The following is a 25,166-nucleotide window of genomic DNA, read 5'->3' on the forward strand; positions in this document are numbered from 1 at the left end:
TTGTATTACGTCGCTTGACATACAAGAATAAAAATGATTTAATGAATACATTAATAAATTTTTAATTATTAAGAGGCGATGCTTGGTAACGCAACTAGCAAACTAGGTATTCATGGAACAACAAGAAAAATGAGCTGGTATGGTATGAAGATACTTAGTCTAAACTAAAATTGATACGGCAATCGGCCAATAATGGCAGGAATACTTCCCGAATAGGAAGGAGACGACTAGTTAAACAAATTTCGAATAAAAGAATGTCCGGAATCCGAAAAGTTTAGAATGGAATATGCACGTGCACTCATACATTAGAGTTTATTCCGAGGGTGTGTTCCATTCCACATCTATATGCAAAGTTTTATATATTTGTTCACAAAAGTGAAATTTTCTCGTGTTTGTGTAACACCTAAACCAGCAGAAAATTAAAAAATAAATTTTATACTGCGAAATATTTCTGGTTCGTTACATAAATGTCTTGGGTATCAAAACAAATCCCTCCCGTACCATAAAACCTAATTTAGCTGGTTATTATATACAATTTATTATAATAGAAGCAGGTTTAACAAATATAAAATATATATAAATCGGGGACATCCCTTCTTAACCCCCCTTACAATATTGATTTTTTTTTAATATTTTGTTTATTTATTTTTTCTAAGTAAATTACATTTTATTTGGCGAATCCCACCCTCTGTGTTTTTGTTTTGTTTTGCTTTTGTATTAGCCTAACTAACGTCCCACTTTTGTCACTCCTTTCATTCCCTTTACTTACACCTACTAACAAGGCTTACGTTTACGTATCAATATCTGTTACTTTTATCGTGTAATAAAAATCATTTGAGTGTGTACCTTTCCGTTATTTCGACCACCTTTTCATATTATATTAAAAGTTCGAAATATCTGTCATTCCTTTATTTTAAGTGTACCACTTGTTACTCCAACCTTAGTCGTTCCTTTCTACTATTCAATATTCCTTTTACTTGAAGTGTATTGTTTTATTATAAATTCGTTATATTCATTCAAAATAAAAATTAGAAGTATACCCAACGAATTAAAGAATTAAATATGAAATTCACTTCTTCAGTCTTAGTATCTATACTTACTACTTTGGCTTCTGCTAATGCATGGTGTACTGAAAGTAATGGTAATTATTACTGTTCTGAAACTACCAAAATTACTTATCCTGGTGTAGGATTTTCTGGTTCTTATCAAGATGTTACAAATATGGATGAAACATCTGGTGTTTGTTCTCAACAGCCTTATTCATTCTCTGGTAATTTAAGTCCTTTAGATGAAGAATTATCTGTTCATTTCAGAGGTCCAATTAAATTATTACAATTTGGTGTTTATTATCCTGCTGGCTCAGCCCACGCTAAAAGAGATGCCAATGCTCAACAAGATGTTGCAGATATAGCTCAAGAAGACTGTACCACCAAACATATTCATCATCAACATAAAAGAGCAACTGAAATCTTACAAGTTACTGAAACTGTCTGGGTTAATATTGATGGTCAACCAGTTCAATCATCAACTACCGTTCAAACAACAGTTCCAGCTCCTCCACCAAATGCCGGTACTGATGCTGTTGCTCCACCTCCAAATAGTCAACCATCATCTCCAGCTGCTACTACTTTATTAACTTCATCAACTTCAGCTGCTGCTCCAAGTTCTGCTTCTTCAAGTTCTCCTTCTGCTGCTGCTGGTGACTGGCAAAGAGTTGCTTACTATACTCCAGGTAATGCTGACAACACTGTCTTCATGAACTACTATGGTGGTTCTGGTTCTGGTGTTTGGTCTTCAGCTTTTGGTAACTCATTATCTTATGCTAACGCTGATGCTTCAGGTGGTTCTTCAACCCCAGTTGCTTTAGGTAATGTTGTTGTTCCATCTAATAATGAATACGTTATTTTCTCTGGTCAACAATGTAGTGGTAATGATTGTGGTTACTATAGATCAGGTATTCCAGCTTACCATGGTTTTGGAGGTAATCAAAAATTATTTGTTTTTGAATTTGAAATGCCAACTGCTACTTCAGGTTCAGGTTTCAATTATGATATGCCAGCTGTTTGGTTATTAAATGCTAAAATTCCAAGAACTTTACAATATGGTGCTGCTACTTGTTCATGTTGGTTAACCGGTTGTGGTGAATTAGATTTATTTGAAATCTTAACTTCAGGTGATGATAGATTAATTTCTCATTTACATACTGGTCAAGGTGATAATGGTAGTGCTCAAGGTGGTGGTGGATCTCAAGATTATTTCCAAAGACCAACCAGTGGATCTTTAGCTGCTGCTGTTATCTTTGATGGTAGTAATATCTCCATTGTTGAAGTTGCTAATTCATTTGATGAAGTTTTATCTGCTGAAACTGTTCAAGGATGGATTAACCAACAAGGTTCAACCGCTACTATTCTTTAGATAGAAAAGAGTATTATCTATTCATTCTACTGGTTCAACAGGTTTTAATTTGGGAATTTCAATAAAAAGTTTTTCAGTTATCAGTCTTTCTTTTTCTCCATAAACTACTTATACATAGACTTTGTTATATTTTTATCATTTTTTTATAGGTTTTACAATTTGTATTTTTAATTTAGGTTTGTTTTACGTTTGAATTATTTCGCTAATTATTCACTTGTATTTATTTTATAGAAAACTGCAAAAATAACTGTGCGCATTAACTAATCTAATTCCTTATCGGTCATTCTCCAACTACCCATGGCAACAGTTGGTATTGATATTGGTACAGGCTCAGTGAGAGTTTGTTATCGTAATTCTGAAAAAGGAATCTTTGAATCTTGGAGCAAACCAATTCATACGCATAATATTATTGGTGATGTTATTTGTCAATCATCACAAGATATATACAATTCTATACAAGAATTAATCATTGAAATACCTTATAATGATATTAAAGGTATATCAACAACTGCTACTTGTTCAATGGTAGTAATGAAAATATCAAATACTATAGGTGATAATTTACAAATAAACCCATTTGAATTCCGATCATCAAACTCAAATGATGATAAAGTGTATGATATATTACTTTGGATGGATAATTCTTCAACAACTCAAACTATTCAATTAAATGAAACTCTATCTACACCAATTAAGGGAAGATTAGGTGGACAAATTATTCCGGAATTAGGAATTCCCAAATTGAAATATCTTCAAGATACTTATCCTACTGAAAATTTTATCGTTTTTGAATTATACGATTGGATAAATTTACGATTAACTGGTATTGAAAATAAGTACCAATATAAACCGGTCACAACTGATAAGGAAGGTTATGCAATTGATGGATCAGTCAAAGGATGGAGTCAAGAAACTTTACGTGGAAAATTTGGAGTAAACAATGTAAAAGTAGGTGGTGGACAACTTCTTCCGTTGGGATACCCTATGGGAAGATTTTCTACTAGAGGTATCGATGCAGTTGTAGCTCATGGATGTATTGATTGTTATGCTGGTTGGTTATCTACAATAATCAAATCAGAAAGTTTAGATGAAGAAATATTATCGATGGTGGCTGGAAGTTCAACTTGTTTCATTTTTTCAAGTCAAAATCAAGAACAAGATCCACCTTTCATTCATGGTATATGGGGCCCATTTAATATATGGGGAAAGAAGTATAATGTATATGAATTTGGTCAGCCTGCTACAGGCTTATTGTTTGAAAGATTGTTCAAAAGTTATGCAGAATTAATCCATAGCCATATTAATACCAATGATATTGGTTTAATATTCAAATGGATTGAAGATGAGACAGTTAAAATTGAAGAGAAATTGAAAAAGCCGATAAATTCAATCATCAAAAATGACTTTTATTATGGTGATATTAATGGAAATAGAAGTCCTTTACTTGATTTCACAATGAGTGAGATAGTTATTGATGGTAAGAATAATACACCTGAATTAGATCATTGTTCTATTATTAATGGAAAGGATGTTACAAGTTTGATTATCAAATATAATCTCATACTTGAGTTCCTTTGTTTTCAGACTAAACAAATATTATCAGAATTCTTATCTGATAACTTAAATGTATGGAAAGTTATTATTACTGGATCACAAAGTTCTAATGAACGATTCTTAAAATTACTTAGTGATATAATTCATAAACCTATTATAAAAATTAAGTCAGATACTAATAACAATACAAAGTATAATGTTGTGAAAGGTGCATCAATGATTGCAGAGATGGCAGTTAAATTATCATCCAAACAATATTTAATAGAAGATGAATCTTATTATGAAATAATGAAGCAAGTTATAAATCAAGCCAATGGTTATTTGATCCACGAAGAAGTGTTACCTACAAATCAATTAACTTCACTATATAATATTAAATACAATATCTTCTTAGATATGTGTAACAGTCAACAAAAGTATAGATCATTAATTAATAGTATAGAGTAGTAGAACAGTATAAATATAGAAATCGGATGCGTATAGTATGTTGAATGGATATATTCGGTACGAGACGGGGTGTGTGATACCCCTCCTTTCGACCCCGCGTTAATAAAAAGTAATATATGAACAATGAGATGGTGTATCACTTAAAAATAATCAACAAGGCTTAACAAACATCCACTCGAAACAAATGCCATTTTGATGGGTATCTATGTCAAATAAAAACATCGACAAATAAATAATACCCAAATTTATTGGCCATCAAAGAACTCATTGGTGTAAAAATGATACTACCCCACCATCCCTATGCTCGCAGAAATTTATTTAGTGTGTATAAATTAGTAATTAATATTATTTTATTTTAACTTTAGTGGTTTCGGAATTACACATCCTAACTTCGGAGTACAGATTGTCCATCTTCTGGACTCGATTTGACTAAACTTAACTTGTCCACTAACTATTCGGACTTTGGTACATTTTAGTTTTAATATTAATAATTAAACGTAAATGTAAATGTCAATGTAAACCTAAACATAACTTATCTACACTTATAATATAATATATTATAGTATACTACCATACTAAATACCTTTAATCAGCCCACAAGCCACACACATTTAACTGACAAATAATCAGTACTCCACTAAGTCTGTATATGACTCTGACTGCCCTTAACATAAATCTGTGTATTCTTTCCCGTTTATTGTCTCCACTTCGATACAGGTAATTTTTCTTTTCTTTTTTTTTTTGGGCCTCGCTCACCTACACTAGCTGACTCAAGTTACTTAAGACCCTACTAAACTTAATCCAGCTTATTGGAACACTTGTGGTTATCCTACAGACAAAGTTGCCGAGTATTTCATTCGACTTGTCTGCCTGAATAATTTGTACTAATTAGATATTCATTTACTAGAGTTTATTGTATAGTAAAACATATATTTCAATATTATACCATCACTTCAAACATTCATATCATCTCCATAATCCAACATTACTCATTACTTATCACATCACCCCTACATTATTTTGAAGGATAGAAGAATACTCTGACAGTGAGGAGAGTCCTGTTCAACAATATTACTTCAAATTATTCTTTATACTTGTTTGGAACTTACCTCACAATCAATCATACATACATATATATTGATTAATCTGTCATAATGAGTTTCTCTGGCTTTTCTAATAATGTTGGACAATTTTCAGAGTCAACAACAAATAGTCCATACTTAAGATCATCTCAAAATGTATCTTTAACATCTATCCCAACCAATGATAATGAATCACGTCTAAGTTTTTTCACACCTGAACCAGAAAATATAGCAGTTACATCTTCAATAGCTTCCCTTAATGGAGACAAGGTAAAATCTTCTACATCAACCAAACGTCAAATTCCCGTAACCAATAAACATACACAACCTCAAGATAATATAAATAAAAAGAAGAAACGAAGAGCTAATTATCATGCTTGTGATGGATGTGCCTTTAGAAAAGTTGGTTGTGATGAAGGAAAACCATGTAAACCTTGTATTAGAGCAAAAATAGAATGTACTTTTAATAGAGATATTGGTAAATCAGGTCCAAAGACTTGTCGTGCCACTACTTTTCAAAAGATTACTAATTATCAAGCTATATCTGAAATTAGAAATGTTATTGATCCAAGTGATCCTAGTAATACTTCAGTAGCTAGTGGTATTAAATCATCTAGTCCAGTTAAAGATCCAGCCATTGAATTAGAAGCTTCAGGATCATCAATATCTCATTTATCTACAAGTAATCCAACTCCAATCCCTTCAACTGTTTCCTCAAATCTTGGCAATAATAATCTTACTTCTAATACTATTTTATCAACCAATTCTAATAATAATACTAATCATAAAAGAGACATCGGGCCCAATTATAGACCAACACCTTCAAATCTTATTGAAAATATAAAATTAATAGGAGAAGAACCAATTATTCGTGATTTACTTCAACCATTAACAGTTCAATCGCTTATTTTAAATCATAGTAAATTAACTGATTTTTTAAATGCCAATTTTGCTAATTATTTCAATTCTCCAATTAATCCAATGGACCAGGAAATTAATCTTTCAAATCATCATGATGATCCATTATTTTTATCACAAATTCTTATAATTCTTACTATCAATTTATTAATTACCGAAATATTAATTAAATTTAAAAAGAGAAAATTTAAAACATTCGTTAAATATCCTAAAAAGAATATGGATAGAGATTTTAAAACTTTTAAAAATTTATGTCATTATAAATGTATTGAAATATTTTCTTACATTGAGATAAATTTAATTGTTCCTACAGTAATTCCTCCTAAAGCAGTTAGACCAAGTGCAAGTGGTATTGTTGGAAATAGTGGTAATAATATTAATAATGTTCTTCATTCTAACAGTAATTCTACCAACAATAATAATCCCACTAATACTACTAATAGTGCTTCCACTGCTGCTACTACTACTTCTACTACTACTATTAATAATAATAACACCACTAATAATATTAATAGTAGTGGCCATAATTTAAATAATTTGCATCAAGTGTTTTATAATTTATCATTAAGTTGTTTACACCTTTGTAATTATTACCATACATTGAATCTCACCAATACTTTAAATGCAGTCCCAACAGTTCCTACATCTACTATAAATGAGGAATCTACTGATAATATTAGTAATAATATTTTAAGAGATGGAAATTACGGGAATGAAATACAAGAATATCAAAAAGTATTAAATTTGAATAGGAGTATTACCTATTTTCAATTAATTAATATTAAGAATAAACATGATAATAGTTTAAATATTAAACTTTCAGAATTATTTGAAATGATATTCACATTTGAAAGATATTATTTAATATTTTCATCATTTAATTATAATATGCATAGATTCCGTAATAATGATATTATAATTCAATTGAATTGTAATAAAATTATGAAATATAAACGTGAAAGTATTAATAATAATTATAAATCAAATCGACTTTTCCAATTGTTAAATTTCTTAGAAGATGGAGAAGAAAATGATGAGAAACATTTCTCAAATTTATGTAAAAATACAAGTTTTAATGTTAAATTGAATTATATAGAGGATGGTATTTTATCTGACTACTGGAGACTCAAAAGGAAAATTTATGAATTAATCCCAGTCCTGGATAAGACAGATGATAATGAGAAAGTATTTGAAATCATTAGGAATGGGATATTATTTAAATTATTATTAATATATCCAATTGGATTTGAAGAATTAAGAACTGAATTATATGAATTAATTGCTAATTTAAATCAGCAATTACAACCATCAGATTCAGAAGTTTTCAAATTAAAGATTTCTAATTATCAATTGATACCACATTTATTACATTTATTAAAGACTATTTTACATATTGAAGCCATTAAAAGTAGCAATCCAGGTAATATAGAAATAGATGAATTAAAATTAGAATTTTTCAGTCCAGATAGTGCAAATCAACTTTTAACATTTTCTGACTATTTGGCTAAACATTTTACATTTTTCAATAATATTAATAAATTGATAAGGACAGACGCGTTATTGAATAATTGGTATAGAAACCTAAAAGAAAATATCAATAGGTTAAAGAATCAACCAATAAATCTTAGACTGAATTTGCATCAAGGTTCTGGAATTATTTCTAATAATATTACAGAAATTGCATTACCATTTGATTTAGATACTTCCGCCCTTATGGATGGAACTTCTCATGGTTACACTGTACCTCCAGGCTTGGGACATGCTAGATTATCAACGACCAATTCTGGTACTAATGGAACTTCGACTCCTGAAGATGAAGATTCTCAAATGATGAACCTGTATTTTATTCCCCTGCAGCAGGGTTCTTCCCAAGTTGGGCAACTTCAGCAGAATCATTATTCGCAGCCTCAGAACTATCATCAGCCTCCAGCAAGACCAAATATGATTGGTATGTTATCATCTTCATCGATCACAGCATCTACAACTTCTTCTTCCATGATATCCAGCTCAAATTCAGTATATAATCCTCAAATACCTATAGAGGAACCATTGCCACCTGTTTTAACTCCATTTACTGCCACAATTGATTATAATGGCAATTTCGGTATACCAACAAGTAGTACTGGAACGGAGCCTACATCTGATCAGACAGGTTCTGTTCGTACTCCAAGCAATCCATTGAAATTGAGTGCTAGTGCTACTAGTTTGCTGCAATGGCTAGGATCATCTACTAGCTTTTCAAATTTGGCCAATATATTTTCTGGCTCTGGAGGTGGTGGAAATATAAATAATAGTAATAATACAGTTAAACCAGAAGAAAATAGAGACAGTAATCAATTTTTGTTCTAGTAACAATAATTATTACGGGTAGAATAGTAATTGTTCTTGGTCTGTCACGACGGAGCCAAGTACTAATATACAATAATTTGTTTATGTATATATTAGAATAATTGTAAAGCAATATACAAATAATCCGCAAATTTCTTAATCTAGAACCATCGTAGTAACCTAACTGTAGAGTTTATAATACAGGTATGTCACCGCTACTTTCTATGTTTTCTTAACATGAGGGTATTCTTAAATCGCTTAAAGGTCATCTTTCATAATCATTCTTTTAATGTTTCTACAAAGTTCTTACTTTATATATATTCTTCTATAAGACATGCATGATTGAATAAATAACGAATGCCTTTAATTACTTTTATGGTGGTGAAATATAAATTATCATTACATGCTCCGATAATACGTCTCAAAATTCACAACAAATCATAATCAGGAAAATTGTTCTGTGACAATTCGAACAAAGAGAGTATGCTTGAATAGGAAATATTTAATCTATCACTTAGCTTATCGCTTATCAAACCTACAATTTAAGTAATCTTCGATTATTCTTTTGTTGTCTGCTTTTGTGATCATGCATTTTGCAGACAAGTAATCCTAAAAGGGCAATTTCTGCGACCCCCTGAGTTTGCCACCTTATTTGCTAATAGACTAACAAAGTTTTCCAATTATCTCCAGATGGATAAAGGTTTAAGTTAAAAAACTTTGACAACCCATTCTGTCAATCGAAAGTATAACAATCGAAAGTTAAATTGTTCATTATGGTAATTAATTTATTAGATTGAATCATTTTCTTATCAACGTGTGGCTCTGATGTTTGTCAAAATCTATGTAGGGCATAAAATGACTCACCGAGATGAACTTATCAAATACTTTGACAATCATTAGTTGCACTTCACACTAAATAATTTAATTAAGCTTACCTAATATTAATCAGACAAATACGAGGTACGTGACATACGAGAAGTGGGGTTCTATATTTTTTATTTTTTTCGTAAAATTTGCAATCTTTAATCTCTTCAAAATTTGCCCACCCCAGATCAATGCATTTATTAGTATTCTTGCCTTCAAATACTAGATCCTATTTATCCCTACTATCTTTGTTTAACCATAGTACCTCTGAAGGAGCATACATAGTACCATTTTTTAAGACTATATATTTATATAATTATGCCTATCAATATGAGTTTAACTACAATTAATCACCCCCAGAATAGCCTTAACAGTCCAAGGCTGGTCTTTAGCCTATTTACTAAGACATATACACATAATCCAGAAAGTGAAGAATCTGCTGAATCAAGAATAGCCACCACTCCTAAATCAACTAAACTTAAGATTCGTGTGACCAATATACATTTACAGCCTAGAAAGCACAGATATAGAGTACAGAAAATAACTAGTAATGCTTGTGATGTTTGTCATAAAAAGAAAGTTCGTTGTATTAAACAAGAGAACTCAACTTGTAAGAGATGCGAAAGACATAAAATTAAGTGTACATTTAATAGACAACTTAAAACACCAGGCCCCCCTCCAAAGGCATCCCGACCCAATATTTTCCAAGAAAATGAGACTATTGAATATAGGCCAACACTTTCAAATCTTATTGAGAATATAAAATTAATAGGAGAAGAACCAATTATTCGTGATTCACTTTTACCATTTACAGTTCAATCGCTAATTTTAAATCATAGTAAATTAACCGATTTTTTAAATGTCAATTTAGTCAATGGATCAAATCCTCCAATTATTCCAATGGACCAAAAAATTGATCTTTCAAACCACCATTGTTATCCCTTATATTTATCACAAATTCTTATTATCCTTACTATCAATTTATTAATTGCCGAAATATTAATCAAATTTAAGAAGAGAAAATTCTTTGAATTTTCTAAATATCCCAGAAAATACATGAATAGGGATTTCAAGATTTTTAAGGAGTTATGTCACTTAAAGTGTATTGAAATATTTTCTATCTTAGAGACGAATTTAATAGTTCCTTCAGTGATTCCACTGAAGTCAGTTAGCTCAAAAGCTGGGGAAAACAAAAAAAATAGTATTAATAGTGAAAATAAGTTACACAAGCTTCACGAAATATTTTATAACATGTCATTGAGTTGTTTGCATCTTTGCAATTATTATCATACGTTAAATTTAACCAATACTATAATTGCAGTTAACATGAGTGATAGTAATAGTGATTTAACGGAAGTATTTGGAAATGAGATGCAAGAATATCAAAAAGTATTAAATTTGAATAGGAGTATTACCTATTTTCAATTAATTAATATTAAGAAGAACGATAACAATTTAAATATTAAGCTTTCAGAATTATTTGAAATGATATTCACATTTGAAAGATATTATTTAATATTTTCATCATTTAATTATAATATGCATAGATTCCGTAATAATGATATTATAACTCAATTGACTTATAATAAAATAAGATGCGAAAGTAATAATCAACCAGATAGACTTTTCCAATTGTTAAATTCCTTAGAAGATGAAGAAGAATATGATGAGAAACATTTCTCAAATTTATGTAAAAACACAAGTTTTAATGTGAAGTTGAAGTATGCCAAAGATGGGACTTTATCAGACTACTGGAGACTAAAAAGATTGATCAATTCATTTAAAATTAAAAATAAAACCAAAACCAAATCTAACACAGGTTATAATGACAGAATATTCGAGATTATTAGGAATGTGATATTGTTTAAATTATTATTAATATACCCAATTGGATTTGAAGTATTAAGGAAGGAATTATATAAATTAATTGCTAATTTAAATCAGCAATTACAGCCATCAGAATCAGAAGTTTTCAAATTGAGGATTTCTAATTATCAATTGATACCACATTTATTACATTTATTAAAAGCTATTTTACATGTTGAAAATAAATTTAACAATCCAGGTAATGTAGAAATAGATAAACTAAAATTTTTCAGTCCAGATAGTGCAAATCAACTTTTAACATTCACAAATTACTTGTCTTTACATTTTACATTTTTTAATCATATTGGCTTATTAATAAGGACAGACACTTTATTGAATAATTGGTTTGTTGATGCGCAAGAAAAGCTAGAAGATCAGCGAAATTCTGGTTACCATTTACAAGAAGAATTACAGGATAATACTAATAATGCTTCAGAAACTCATGATTCATTAGAGGAAGGGCATTCTTATGATACTACTACTAACATTTCAGATCCAAGTATTCCTGAAAAGCGATTTAGTATTGATCACGATGACGATGCTGAAGATGCGAATAGGATTCCAGAAGATAACTACTTACAGGAACTCTCCCCTGATTCACGTTCCTTGCTCTGGACTTGAATAATTGTATGGATAATAAGGGCTAGTGGTAAAGCCACATCAGCTCTTCGAATTATAATCAGACTACTTAGCGAAACATTAAATTATATAGAATTATTTATGTTTACATAGAAAGAAGTATATTTAGACTAGAAAGATTACGAATCAAATATGAAAATATAAGAATTAAGTAAATAAACTCTAACTAAGACCACTTCTAGGCATCATTACGTAATTGAAATTAGACTACTAAGAAATGATAAACATTGGAATATATTATACAAACCAAATCATTAATTAATCAATAGTTAAATTACTGATTATCATATAACAACCCCTCCATAATATCTCACTATCAGTAACACAAACAACAATTTAAATAGACTAAACCTTCTCCACTGCGAATATTCTGTTTAACTTTACTTTGAGTTCGCTCCACTTTCTCTTTGTGCGCTAACCATTTTTGGCCCTCCACACACCCTTTTTGGATGTTGAGGAACCATCACCAATTTGGAAATCGGAAAAAAAACCGAACTGTGGGAGATCCACTAAGCTTAAGTTAAGTAAGATTATAGCTGAAATTGTTAACCAGACAGCCCAAACCTACCTAAACCTTCAGCCAAACCAGCAGGAGGTGATAGCCAATCAGACAAGCGCACACGAGGATTAGCGTACAAGCCAGCGTCCGATCGACACGACCCCACCTTACCAGTGTCTCGAAGCATAAAGTCGTTCATCAAACATACAAGCCTGATATATCTAGCCGATCGTGTTTGCTTTGAATAAATCAACAAACCAATCAATATTAAGATAAATCAACCTATCCAATTGATTTGACCCCAATTACATTCGATTCCAATCAATTCAATTTTGTTCTGTTTGGATCAATACCTTTCAAATCATTCACATTCCATCATCCCTTGAATCAAGTCTCATTACAGTATTAACCCAAATAAACTTATATTCATTCAAATTAATTATTTCAATTACTATTGTTGGATTAATTAATCATTACATAAATTTTCATTTTAAATCTTATTGACTGAACCCTATATTCAGACTCAAATATTGATTTTGAAATCCATTATAATTTCTTCACTCATTCAATTTAAAGGTTTGTAATATCAATTTCAGACCATTCTCTAGCATTATATTCATTCCATTTAGCATTGTTTTAAACTCCCCTAATTTTTTAACGGTTTTGACGTCAAGTTTTATTTATTTCAATTATTCCTAAAAATTTTCATTCCTTCATTCCTTAATTATTTTATTTATCAAATAATAATTAATCAATCAATCAAATTAATCAATCAATCAATCATTTAATTACTTGATTCATATTTAAACACTTAAACACTTAATAATAATAATAATAAATACTTACAATATGGATTTAGATACAGATGTTCCAATGGAAGATGTTGAAGAACATCAAACCAAATTAAAAGTTACAAATCCAAAAGCTTCCACATCAACTAATAATAGTAATACTAATGGTAGAAATACCCTTTCATCTAATGTGCATGATGAGAATGCTATAGGATCAATCAATCAATTAGACGAATGGATTGATAAATTAAGTAAATGTGAACCATTATCAGAAGCTGATGTTAAAAAGTTATGTGATATGGCAATAGAAGTATTACAATTCGAAGAAAATGTACAACCAGTTCATGTGCCTGTAACTATATGTGGTGATGTTCATGGGCAATTTCATGATTTAATTGAATTATTTAAAATTGGTGGACCATGTCCTGATACAAATTATTTATTTATGGGAGATTATGTTGATAGAGGTTACTATTCAGTTGAAACTGTTAGTTATCTTGTTTGTATGAAAGTAAGATATCCCAATAGAATTACTATATTAAGAGGTAATCATGAATCAAGACAAATTACCCAAGTTTACGGATTTTATGATGAATGTTTAAGAAAATATGGTTCAGCAGCAGTATGGAAATTATTTACTGATTTATTTGATTATTTCCCAATTACTGCATTAGTTGATAATAAAGTGTTTTGTTTACATGGTGGTTTATCACCAATGATTGAAACAATTGATCAAGTAAGAGAATTAAATAGAATACAAGAAGTACCTCATGAAGGTCCAATGTGTGATTTATTATGGTCAGATCCTGATGATAGAGGTGGTTGGGGTATTAGTCCAAGAGGTGCCGGTTTCACTTTTGGTCAAGATATTTCTGAACAATTCAATCATACCAATGATTTAAGTCTTATTGCAAGAGCTCATCAATTAGTAATGGAAGGTTTTAGTTGGTCACATCAAGAATCAGTTGTAACAATTTTTTCTGCTCCAAATTATTGTTATAGATGTGGGAATCAAGCTGCTATTATGGAAGTTGATGAACAACACAATAGACAATTCTTACAATATGATCCTTCAGTTAGACCAGGTGAACCTACTGTAACTAGAAAGACTCCTGATTATTTCTTATGATTTCTTATTCTCCTTTGTTTTGTTTACTTAGTTAATTTTTGATCTATTTCTATGTCTTGTCTTGTCTTGTCTTGTCTTGTCTTGTAATCTCTACTAGTTTTCGTTTTATGTCTCCCCCCTACAATTTGCAATGTTTTTTATTTGTTTATTTGTTTATTGTTTTGTACCTTTGTTTCTTTTGTTTTATATCAACTATACTGTTCTTAGGTTCTTTATACTTTATTATATATTACTATAAAATCTATTATATTTAAGTTTTATGGATTGTGTGCAGGTAAGACCCTAATTAACCAACCAGAAGTTGGAATTTTCGCATTACTGGAAAAAATGGATGTTGTGATAAATTTTAGTATGAGAATATAATATAGCCAACAAGATAAAGGGGATAAGACAGAAATTAACAGAAGATGTTAAAGGCTTGTACAAATAGAAATGTTACTAGACAATTAGGAAGTAGGACAATTTATACTTCAGTATTGGAATCAGATATTAATATTACTAGAAATGGTAAAGTTAATATATCTGTTGGTTCAGGTGGTAGATCATCAAGAACTGGTTATACTGCAACAGTATTTGGAGCTTCAGGATTTTTAGGACGTTATTTAACTTCTAAATTAGCAAGACATGGTACTACAACTGTTGTACCATTTAGAGATGATATGAAAAAGAGATTTTTAAAAGTTACTGGAGATTTAGGAGTAGTTAATTTTGTTGAATTTGATGCAAGAAATGTTAAATCAATTGAAGATTCAGTTGCTCATTCTGATATTGTATTCAATTGTATTGGAGCTGATTATAATACTAAGAATTTTTCAATGGCTGATGTTAATATTGCTTTAACTGAAAGAATCGCTAAAGCAACTAAAGATGCTGGAGTTCCAAGATTTGTTCATGTATCATCTTATAATGCTAATCCAAATTCAAGTTCAGTATTTTATGCTACAAAAGGTATTGGTGAACAATTAGTTAAAGATATTATACCTGATGCAACTATTGTTAGACCATCCCAAATGTATGGTAGAGAAGATAATTTATTAAATTATTTAGGTCCAAAATTAAAAATGTGGACTCCAAATAAGAATGCTAAAGAAATTTATCCAGTTCATGTTTTAGATGTTGCTAGAGCATTAGAAAAAATTGGATTTGATGATTCGACTGTTGGACAAACTTTTGAATTAGCTGGTCCAGAAAAATTATCTTATTTTGAAATAAGACAAATGATTCATGGTATTACTCAAGATTTCTCTAATGCTGGTCCATTTTCTTATTCATTTGGTGATTATTATCTTCCTGTTCAATTAGCTAAATTAATAGCTGAAATTAAACAATTTGCTTACTGGAGAATGACTAATCCAGATCAAGTTGAAAGACATTTAATTAATCAAGTTATAGATCCTTCAGCTAAAGGATTTAAAGATTTAGGTATAGAAGATGTTGATAATTTAGCTGATGTTTTATTCACTTATGTTAAACATTGGAGACATCCATTAATTTCTCAAAAGGGTGCACCATCAAAGAAGGAATTAGCCAGGTTAAGACAACTTGAACATTTCACTTAGATTCATTATAAAATTCATCACATATTCATTGCATAACATTTGTAACATGTCGCACCCTTTACTTCGTTATATATTATATATATCTTTTTCTGCATTTATTTAGTAATAAAGACAAATTTGTCGTTATACATATTAATGTTCGGAGTCAGCCGAAAATTTTCTTATGCTGCACTAGTATAAATAGTAACTCAAAGGCTCTCATATTGAACCGATAAGGAATTTAAGATTTGTAGATTTCAGACATTTACATTTCAATTTGACAGTAAGTAAAGATGTCATTACCGCCAATTGAAAGTCTAGGAACTATATCTAGGCAAAAACAAGTGGACACATTAGGTCTTTTATTTGAACCTTGTGAGACCTTATCAACATTTATAATTGATAATATCTTATCTACTAGTATAGGTACGCAATTCAAAAGTTATAGAGAATTCATAGAAGCCACTAGACGGGTATTATTAGAGTTCTTATATAAAGCTGAACAAGATTCAATCACAGCCAATTCTCCTATTGATAATCGTATATCAAAAATTATAGCTGCCCATCCTCGATTAGGTGGATCATCAAAAGTTACCAATACCGAATTATCTCAGCATTCATCAGCCGAACAGAAATCATTACAAGGGTCACGAGAAGAAGCAGAACAACTAATACGATTAAATGATGAATATGAACAGACCTTTCCGGGGTTAAGATATGTTGTGTTTGTGAACAGTCGGCCTAGATCCGTAATCATGGAAAATATGAGACAGAGAATAGTTCGCGGAGATATCCGTTTAGAACGTCAAGAAGCCTTTGAAGCTATGTGCGATATTGCACTTGATAGAGCTCGAAAGGGAGGTAAGCTTTGATTCTAGTTTGTCATAGATAAAGGGATGATCATCATATGTAAAAGTTTATATATCAATAACATAAATGAATCTACGGTCACATACTTAAAAGTTACTAATAGTAATGCTAATAGTAAATCTTACTATAAACATCTTAATCTGATTGTAAGAATTGATAGGTACAATATTGTGTTCTGTATACTTTGACATAACATAACCATTTATAGTAAGGAACTTCTAATTGAGATATTGTTGTCTTAATTAACTGTCTCGTATCAATCAATAAATCTTCATCTCTTCGCACTTTATCAGCCACTGTTCCCTTACAAATCGGTAAGCCTAATTGACAAAACGATTTTCCGCACGACCTCACTTCGTTGAAAAGCAACGAGGGATAAATTGACTGAGATGATAAGACGTCCTCGTTCGTTTCATTAAGTACTATAACCCATTAAACCATAGATATAATTTGAAAATGGTATGTTTACAAACTAATTGTTAAAGTTTACTATGGAATTGACTTGTCTAATATGGAATTTCTTAAGTGAATTGGTAGTTAAGGATTGTCGGACATATTTTGACATAATTTTTCATAGTGAACCTTAAATAAAATATATGAAAATATATGAAAATATATTTTATAAATATTCAATGAATAATTTATAAATGAACATTATAACTAACTAACATTACCTTTTAGGCTGGTGCTTTAGAAAATGCTCGTAAGGAAATTAAGCGTCTTTCCTTAGATGCTGATGAATCCCTTTATGGACAAATTTATTCTGTTTCTGGTCCAGTCGTTATTGCTGAAAATATGATTGGTTGTGCTATGTATGAATTAGTTAAAGTTGGTCATGATAATTTAGTTGGTGAAGTTATTCGTATTAATGCTGATAAAGCAACTATTCAAGTTTATGAAGAAACTGCTGGTGTAACTGTTGGTGATCCAGTTTTAAGAACTGGTAAACCATTATCAGTTGAATTAGGTCCTGGTTTAATGGAAACTATTTATGATGGGATTCAAAGACCTTTAAAAGCAATTAAAGATTTATCTCAATCTATTTATATTCCAAGAGGTGTTGATGCTCCTGCTTTATCAAGAACTGTTCAATATGATTTTACTCCAGGAAGTTTAAAAGTTGGTGACCATATTACTGGTGGTGATATCTTTGGATCTATTTATGAAAATTCTTTATTAAATGATCATAAAATCTTATTGCCTCCAAGAGCTAGAGGTACTATTACTTCTATTGCTGAGTCTGGTTCTTATACTGTTGATGATACTGTTTTAGAAGTTGAATTTGATGGTAAAAAACATTCTTATTCAATGATGCATACTTGGCCTGTTAGAGTTCCAAGACCAGTTGCTGAAAAACTTTCTGCTGATTATCCATTATTAACTGGTCAAAGAGTTTTAGATGCTTTATTCCCTTGTGTTCAAGGTGGTACTACTTGTATTCCAGGTGCTTTTGGTTGTGGTAAAACAGTTATTTCTCAATCTTTATCTAAATATTCTAATTCTGATGTTATTATCTATGTTGGATGTTTTGCTAAAGGTACCAAAGTTTTAATGTCTAATGGTAAAGATAGAAACATTGAAGATGTTAATATTGGTGATAAAGTTTTGGGTAAAGATGGTCTTCCAAGAGAAGTTGTTGCTTTACCAAGAGGTAGAGAACTTATGTATGATGTTACTGAAAAGGCTCAACATAAAGTTGAATTAACTGAAGGTTCAACTTCATACACTTGTAATGCCACTCATAAATTGGTCGTTGTTACCAATCAAAAGATTGATGTTATAAATCATGTTGTTAGAGGTGAACAACAAACTTCTGTAACTTATTTTGCATTGAATGATCAAAAAGAATCAAATGGTCGTCAATATAAAATGGTTGAACTTATTACTAAATCTTTCTCTCATAAAACTCAAGGTCCAGAAATTGCTATTAGACAAGCTAATGAATTTAAAGATTCACTTTCTAATAAGAATATTAATTGGACAATTGAAGCTCGTGATGTAGCAAAAATGGGTTATAATGTTCGTCGTGCTACTAAACAATATTCTTCTCCAATTTTAGTTGAAAATAATGTTTTAGGTTCATTAATTGAAAAACATGGTTATGATGGTTCAATTGCTCCAGAAGTTTCTTATTTATTAGGTTCATGGGTTGGAAGTGGTCTTAATGATAGATTAGCTTTCTCAATTGATTCTAGAGATGAAGAAATTAAATCTCGTATTAGAGATTGTGCTGAAGTTGCTGATTTAGAAATTAAAGAAATTCAACATAGATCATCTCGTGATGTTACTATTACTTTAAATAAATCTGAAACTAGTGGTAAAGGTATTCATCGTTCTCAAAATACTAAAGCTAATTTATTATGGAGTTTAATTAATGAAATTTTTGAATCTGATGGTAAAAAACTTTCAAAATCAATTCCAACTTTCTATCGTAGTGAAGCTATAGAAAATCGTGAATATTTCATTGCTGGTTTAGTTGATTCAGATGGTCATATTAAGAGAGATGAACAATCTAAAACTTGTGTTGGTGCAACCATTAAAACTATTTATCCTACTGTAAGAGATGGTCTTGTAGCTGTTGCTCGTTCTTTAGGTATTACTACTTCTGTTTCTACTGATGCAGCCATTGTTGCTGGTGGTATTAGTCATCAAGAATCATATGGAATTCATATGAAGGCTTCTTCAGCTTTAGATTCAGTTCTTTCTAAATGTGCTGATTCTCGTAAAAGATCTATTGAACCAGTTGCTGTTAGTCGTGAACCTCAACAATTCTCTTTCTACCTTCAAGAAAAAGAAGTTGATGATTTCTATGGTATTACTCTTTCTGAAGAATCTGATCATCAATTCTTATTAGCTAATTCTGCTCTTGTACACAATTGTGGTGAAAGAGGTAATGAAATGGCTGAAGTATTGGAAGAATTCCCTAACCTTTTTACTGAAATTTCTGGTAGAAAAGAACCAATTATGAAGCGTACTACTTTAGTTGCTAATACTTCTAATATGCCAGTCGCTGCTAGAGAAGCTTCTATTTATACTGGTATTACTTTAGCTGAATATTTCAGAGATCAAGGTAAGAATGTTTCTATGATTGCTGATTCATCTTCTCGTTGGGCTGAAGCTTTAAGAGAAATCTCTGGTAGATTAGGTGAAATGCCTGCCGATCAAGGTTTCCCTGCATATTTGGGTGCTAAATTAGCTTCCTTTTATGAACGTGCTGGTAAATCCATTGCTCTTGGTTCTCCTGATAGAATTGGATCAGTTTCTATTGTTGCTGCTGTTTCTCCAGCTGGTGGTGATTTCTCCGATCCAGTTACAACTTCTACATTAGGTATTACTCAAGTTTTCTGGGGTTTAGATAAAAAATTAGCTCAAAGAAAACATTTCCCATCCATTAATACTGCTGTTTCATATTCTAAATATACTAATGTATTAAATAAGTATTATGATTCAAATTATCCTGAATTCCCAGCATTAAGAGATAAAATGAGAGAAATCATTTCAAATGCCGAAGAATTAGAACAAGTTGTTCAATTAGTTGGTAAATCAGCTTTATCTGATTCTGATAAGATTACTTTAGATGTGGCTAATTTAATTAAAGAAGATTTCTTACAACAAAATGGTTACTCTACTTATGATGCTTTCTGTCCAATTTGGAAAACTTTTGATATGATGAGAGCTTTTATTTCATATTATGATGAAGCTCAAAAGGCTGTTGCCAATGGTGCTCAATGGTCTAAATTATCTGAAGCAACTTCTGATATTAAGCATAAAGTCTCATCTGCCAAATTCTTTGAACCTTCTAAAGGTGAAAGTGAAGGAAAGGCTGAATTCAATACATTATTGACTTCTATTTCTGAAAGATTCGCTGAAGCTTCAGAATAGACCTTATTTTAAGATAAATCTTTTATATTTAATTCTGTCACATTTTTCTATTAATTATTTCATTTTAGTTACAGTTACAATTTTATCACCTTTGTTATTAAAATTTTAAATACGTCTTTACAATATATACACATTAGTCATTTTAAAAATATTTACTCAGTTTATTCAATTGGTCCACAACAGAATGCTACGGCTGATAAGAATATATTCCGTATACCATCCAAACAATTTACAACAAAATTATCATTACCATCAACAAGATGCCTAATATCATTATCTAATGTATCAAGAACTGATAAATTATCATCTGAATTATTTAATGAATCTCTTCTTTTTGTAAAATTAAGATCGTAGTCTTTAACTGGTATAGCTCTTGGAGTATAACTTGGATGTTGACTTAAATTAGGTACATTATTAATATGATTTGTAACCCCATTACTTTGTTGCAGAGCTTGAACAGATCCTGGCATTATTGAAATAGAACTGTTTGGCCTTAAAGTTAGTTTGCCAATTATATTATCATAATTTCTTCCTCTATCATTTCTTTTCTTTATCGATAAATTTGTAACTGAAGGTTGAATTGAATTCATTAATTCTGAAGATGATCCTACATTTAATTCAGGACTCTCTATAACATTTTCTGAAACAAACCATGAACTTATAGTCGATAAGAATTTAAATGGACCTACCTTTCTTGATTTCCTCCCATAATCAAGAAGTTGAAATGGATGTTTACCCAAAATGGTAGATTCATTATTATGTTGAGAATCAGTAGGTTTCCATCTAACTAATCTATCCTCTAAGTAATCCTGAAAATAATCACTATTGGGAAACAATCTACTATTGTTTTCTTTAATGACATTGTTTCTTATATTATTGGCAATATTTTGTGGTAAAACATTTATAGGTGGTTCATGGGGCGATTGAACAATTGAAGTAATATCTCTAAAAGGAAACATACTTCCATCCGAGCAAGTATTTAAAGTTTCTAAAGCATCATATGATGAAGCTGTTTGATAACTAGGCCGTATAGGTAAAGTAACAGAAGCTAGTCCAAAGTCTATAAAATCAACATTAGTTCTCATATTGCCAGTTGAATTTGGAATTCTAGAGGTATGAAATTCCCTTGATGAATGATTTGCAAAACAATATGTGTTATAACGTCTGAATTTATCTGTTCTAGGAGAGTAAAAATGAAAAGATGGCCCTGAGTCTGATGATGGTCGTATTTTAGGGATTTTTGCTAATGGAACTGAAGATAACGGAGCTGAGTTGGTTGACTTTCTTTTTAACCCCCACCTTTTCTGGAACTACAGGAATTTCTATTGAATTAACTTTCAAATGATCTTCATTGCCTAATCTAATTGTATCTTCTCCAATTTGGGCAGGATCTAGTGGTTGGGAGTGGGTATTAAAGTTATGCGATACAATAGGTATTGGCGCCAGTTGATTCTGATTCTGAGGATCAATATTGTTGCTTGACACAGTATTTGAGACCGCTTGTGAACTTTCCATCGCTGGTTTGAAAGCTCTAAATTCCCTCGTGTTCCACTGATTATTTATAGTGTAAATAGTTTTAATTAAAATGGTAAACGCATTTGTGTTGCAGCCAAATTTTTGCATTTGCGAACTTTTTTATTACCAATAATTGGTGGGCAATTCTCATGAAAATTTTATTGGAGTTGTTCAAAGAGGATTTACTGCAGAAGTGTGTTGTGCTATGTAATAACTTTCCATATGCTGTATTACTAGATTTAAGCAGTTTCAACTATACTACAGGTAAAATTATAAAACCATAAATGGCATACATTTTTTATGAACATATATAGGGACATTACAATCAATTACGCTATAAAATATAACGAAAAAGATAAGTAGGTTTATATAAGAACTAGAATAAAAACCATTGAAATAATGAAAATTTCAATAAAAATATCATCACCAAATAACAAAGATCACATTAAGGAATATCCTCATATATTTATATAAAAAAGATAGCATCAACTTTAAACATAAAACACATCACCACGATTCAATCAAATTCAATTCATAAAACATATACAAAAAACAATTGTATTTATCATAGCAACATTTCTTCAATTCATTCAAGTCATATATCAAAACATTCGATGAATCTTTAATTCATTGTAAAATCTGTTAACAATTTTGGTAAGATAATTTCTACCAATATTTTTCAATCAAATCAAGCTGTCCGATTACTTGGATCTAGCTCTTACCTTCCGTCTCTTTCTCTTAAGTCTTCTAACTCTCTTCTTTCTCCACTTATTTCTCATTTTGAATGATAATTAGTGTCTAATTAGTGAAAAAGAAGAAAAAGGTATAAAGAAAAGAAATGAAATATAGTTAAGAAATAAATATTCTTAACCGACGACTGCTACTAGGATCTCACTCACCGAACTAAGACAGCAAAAAGAGTGACGAAAAATATTGAGTGATTAATAATATACAGGAGACAAGAATTGTTAACTATGGGGGCGTGACTGCTACAAGTCACGTGTATATAGTTAGGGTTTAACCATGACAATTTACCCCATATAAGTAGTTTAATCAGGGTATAGTTTTTGAATATCCCATAATATTATCATATATACATATATAAATGTACTAATTTGTTATTTTAATCTTTAGGTAAGGATTAATTTCTCTATCTATTTACATGCTCATTTATTCCACAGTATCATTGACTTTAATATCTTTTTTAAGCCTGGCTGATTCTTGACTTAATGATTTTAATAAATCTTCCTTTAAATGATTTAAATTCATATTATCACATAATTTCTCAATTGTTACTTCATCAATAATTACTTTTTCTTCTTCTTGTATTGAGTCTGGATTCATTATTACTTCTCCACGATAACATACATCTATTTGAGGTATGGCTTGGAAAGTAAGATGTTTGGTATCTATTACATCTTTCAAATCAGTTAAAGTCTCTGATTGAGATCCAATTTCTTCTTCATCTTTAATATTATTATTTAAAGAAGATGATTCATCAATTTCCAATAAATAATCTAAATGTTTAACCCCAACTAATGCTTTAATATGGCAATAAAGTCTGTAAGCTAAGTAAAACCCTGGAACATTAGGAATAATAGGAATCAATGCAAATGGTAATGTCACTGGGATTCCAATTGCACAAAGGACGGCATATTTCAAATGTTTAGATTGTTCTTTATCTCTAAATCTATACAACTGATTCAATATAGTGGTAGGATTTTGAAATGATGGATGATATAATGGAATTGGCTTTAATTGATCCAACGGGATCTTCAAATCATCAATTTCAGTTTGAACTATTGAATTATTAGGCGATGGACCTGATCTCAACTTTTTATGAACTATATCTAAAGATTCTTCATTAATTTCTCGAATCATGGCTTGTTGAGAAGGGAATGATTTTAAACAGTTCTCTTCATAAGGAATAGTATGTAATAATTGTTTAATTAATTTTGTTATACGTTGATTAACAGATATTTTAGAAGTACTTATCTTATTCCAACCTTTAGTAGCAACCCCAATTAATCTAGATTCTATTTTAGTTATTAATGGGAACTTCTTTAATTGAGACTTATCTAAACTACTGGGTTTATGATGGCAATAAATATAAGAACGAGATGTAGTTATAGGAATTGAAACTACCCATATGGCATTATGATCAATTGGATTCTTAAATTTGAATTCATTGGTCGAGTCTTCAATATCATTAATGTTATTCTTATTATTATTCTTATTGCCACCAACTGTAGATTGATATCGCCTAGATAAAAGATAGCAATCGCATGATAATGTGGGGGCGAATCCTTTATATTTAATTTGAGACTTTAGTGTCAGGGATTGGACAACAGTCCTATGAATTCCTATAAATCTCAGCATTTGTATGTTATGACTAGCTAACTAAATATTTGGAGTAATTCTTAGAGTTATGTAACTCCGTAATAGAGCAATCAAAATAACTCCTCTGCTAATATCGCACTGTCGCAATCTTTCGATCTTTTGAAATTTCCACATTTTGGTGGAGAATAGGCTTATTCGGAGTTTACGAAAACGGTTGACGTACAGAAATTTCAGCCTATACAACGATAGATACGGCTAGTTATGACAAGATATACATAAATACCATGTCCACCTGTTATTACAAGAATTGTGTGAGAAATGACCAGATACTTATACGAAAACTGTAGGTATACATATATTAATTCTATACTATTATAAATGTATTAACTCCATATTATTATAAATATGTTAGTCTTAGTCAAAAGAAATCGGAACCAGTTGACACAACTAACTTAATACAATCTTTAGTCATTTGTTATTATACTAATA

The 25,166-nt window shown here is 30.5% G+C and overlaps 10 protein-coding genes across 10 annotated transcripts; 8 read left to right on the top strand and 2 right to left on the bottom strand. All coding sequences in view use genetic code 12, as the record gives it.

Annotated features, from left to right (window-relative positions):
* Positions 1 to 655: 655 nt before the first annotated feature.
* Positions 656 to 2,606, top strand: TOS1 (Tos1p). Its single transcript, XM_064882068.1, has one exon. It carries the CDS (start codon positions 1,063 to 1,065, stop codon positions 2,413 to 2,415), a length of 1,353 nt encoding a protein of 450 aa, XP_064738034.1. The 5' UTR covers positions 656 to 1,062; the 3' UTR covers positions 2,416 to 2,606.
* A 106-nt stretch (positions 2,607 to 2,712) lies between these two features.
* RJT21DRAFT_114850 (uncharacterized protein) lies at positions 2,713 to 4,416 on the top strand (the record flags this gene model as incomplete). Its single annotated transcript, XM_064880293.1, has 1 exon — positions 2,713 to 4,416. One exon carries the CDS (start codon positions 2,713 to 2,715, stop codon positions 4,414 to 4,416), a length of 1,704 nt encoding a protein of 567 aa, XP_064738035.1.
* A 727-nt stretch (positions 4,417 to 5,143) lies between these two features.
* On the top strand, positions 5,144 to 8,895 carry RJT21DRAFT_121352 (Zn(II)2Cys6 transcription factor domain-containing protein). Its single transcript, XM_064882069.1, has one exon. The coding sequence runs from the start codon at positions 5,571 to 5,573 to the stop codon at positions 8,763 to 8,765; it is 3,195 nt and encodes a 1,064-aa protein (XP_064738036.1). The 5' UTR covers positions 5,144 to 5,570; the 3' UTR covers positions 8,766 to 8,895.
* A 919-nt stretch (positions 8,896 to 9,814) lies between these two features.
* RJT21DRAFT_44110 (Zn(II)2Cys6 transcription factor domain-containing protein) lies at positions 9,815 to 12,254 on the top strand. Its single transcript, XM_064884567.1, has one exon. It carries the CDS (start codon positions 9,927 to 9,929, stop codon positions 12,093 to 12,095), a length of 2,169 nt encoding a protein of 722 aa, XP_064738037.1. The 5' UTR covers positions 9,815 to 9,926; the 3' UTR covers positions 12,096 to 12,254.
* Positions 12,255 to 13,461: 1,207 nt separating this feature from the next.
* PPH21 (phosphoprotein phosphatase 2A catalytic subunit) lies at positions 13,462 to 14,532 on the top strand (the record flags this gene model as incomplete). Its single annotated transcript, XM_064885040.1, has 1 exon — positions 13,462 to 14,532. The coding sequence occupies one exon, from the start codon at positions 13,462 to 13,464 to the stop codon at positions 14,530 to 14,532; it is 1,071 nt and encodes a 356-aa protein (XP_064738038.1).
* A 374-nt stretch (positions 14,533 to 14,906) lies between these two features.
* RJT21DRAFT_121355 (uncharacterized protein) lies at positions 14,907 to 16,292 on the top strand. The gene has a single exon (XM_064882070.1). It carries the CDS (start codon positions 14,940 to 14,942, stop codon positions 16,089 to 16,091), a length of 1,152 nt encoding a protein of 383 aa, XP_064738039.1. The 5' UTR covers positions 14,907 to 14,939; the 3' UTR covers positions 16,092 to 16,292.
* RJT21DRAFT_121356 (uncharacterized protein) lies at positions 16,291 to 17,289 on the top strand. Its single transcript, XM_064882071.1, has one exon. It carries the CDS (start codon positions 16,364 to 16,366, stop codon positions 16,940 to 16,942), a length of 579 nt encoding a protein of 192 aa, XP_064738040.1. The 5' UTR covers positions 16,291 to 16,363; the 3' UTR covers positions 16,943 to 17,289.
* A 70-nt stretch (positions 17,290 to 17,359) lies between these two features.
* Positions 17,360 to 20,903, top strand: TFP1 (H(+)-transporting V1 sector ATPase subunit A). The gene is made up of 2 exons (XM_064884568.1): positions 17,360 to 17,399; positions 17,622 to 20,903. Exons 1-2 carry the CDS (start codon positions 17,397 to 17,399, stop codon positions 20,820 to 20,822), a joined length of 3,204 nt encoding a protein of 1,067 aa, XP_064738041.1. The 5' UTR covers positions 17,360 to 17,396; the 3' UTR covers positions 20,823 to 20,903.
* Positions 20,904 to 20,983: 80 nt separating this feature from the next.
* On the bottom strand, positions 20,984 to 21,907 carry RJT21DRAFT_114857 (uncharacterized protein; the record flags this gene model as incomplete). The annotated part of the gene is made up of 1 exon (XM_064880294.1): positions 20,984 to 21,907. One exon carries the CDS (start codon positions 21,905 to 21,907, stop codon positions 20,984 to 20,986), a length of 924 nt encoding a protein of 307 aa, XP_064738042.1.
* Positions 21,908 to 23,408: 1,501 nt separating this feature from the next.
* On the bottom strand, positions 23,409 to 24,781 carry RJT21DRAFT_121358 (uncharacterized protein). Its single transcript, XM_064882072.1, has one exon. It carries the CDS (start codon positions 24,714 to 24,716, stop codon positions 23,508 to 23,510), a length of 1,209 nt encoding a protein of 402 aa, XP_064738043.1. The 5' UTR covers positions 24,717 to 24,781; the 3' UTR covers positions 23,409 to 23,507.
* Between the last annotated feature and the right edge of the window lie 385 nt (positions 24,782 to 25,166).

The sequence above is a fragment of the Scheffersomyces amazonensis genome, assembly GCF_036850825.1.
Source record: "Scheffersomyces amazonensis strain UFMG-HMD-26.3 chromosome Unknown RJT21scaffold_4, whole genome shotgun sequence".
NCBI lineage: Eukaryota > Fungi > Ascomycota > Pichiomycetes > Serinales > Debaryomycetaceae > Scheffersomyces > Scheffersomyces amazonensis.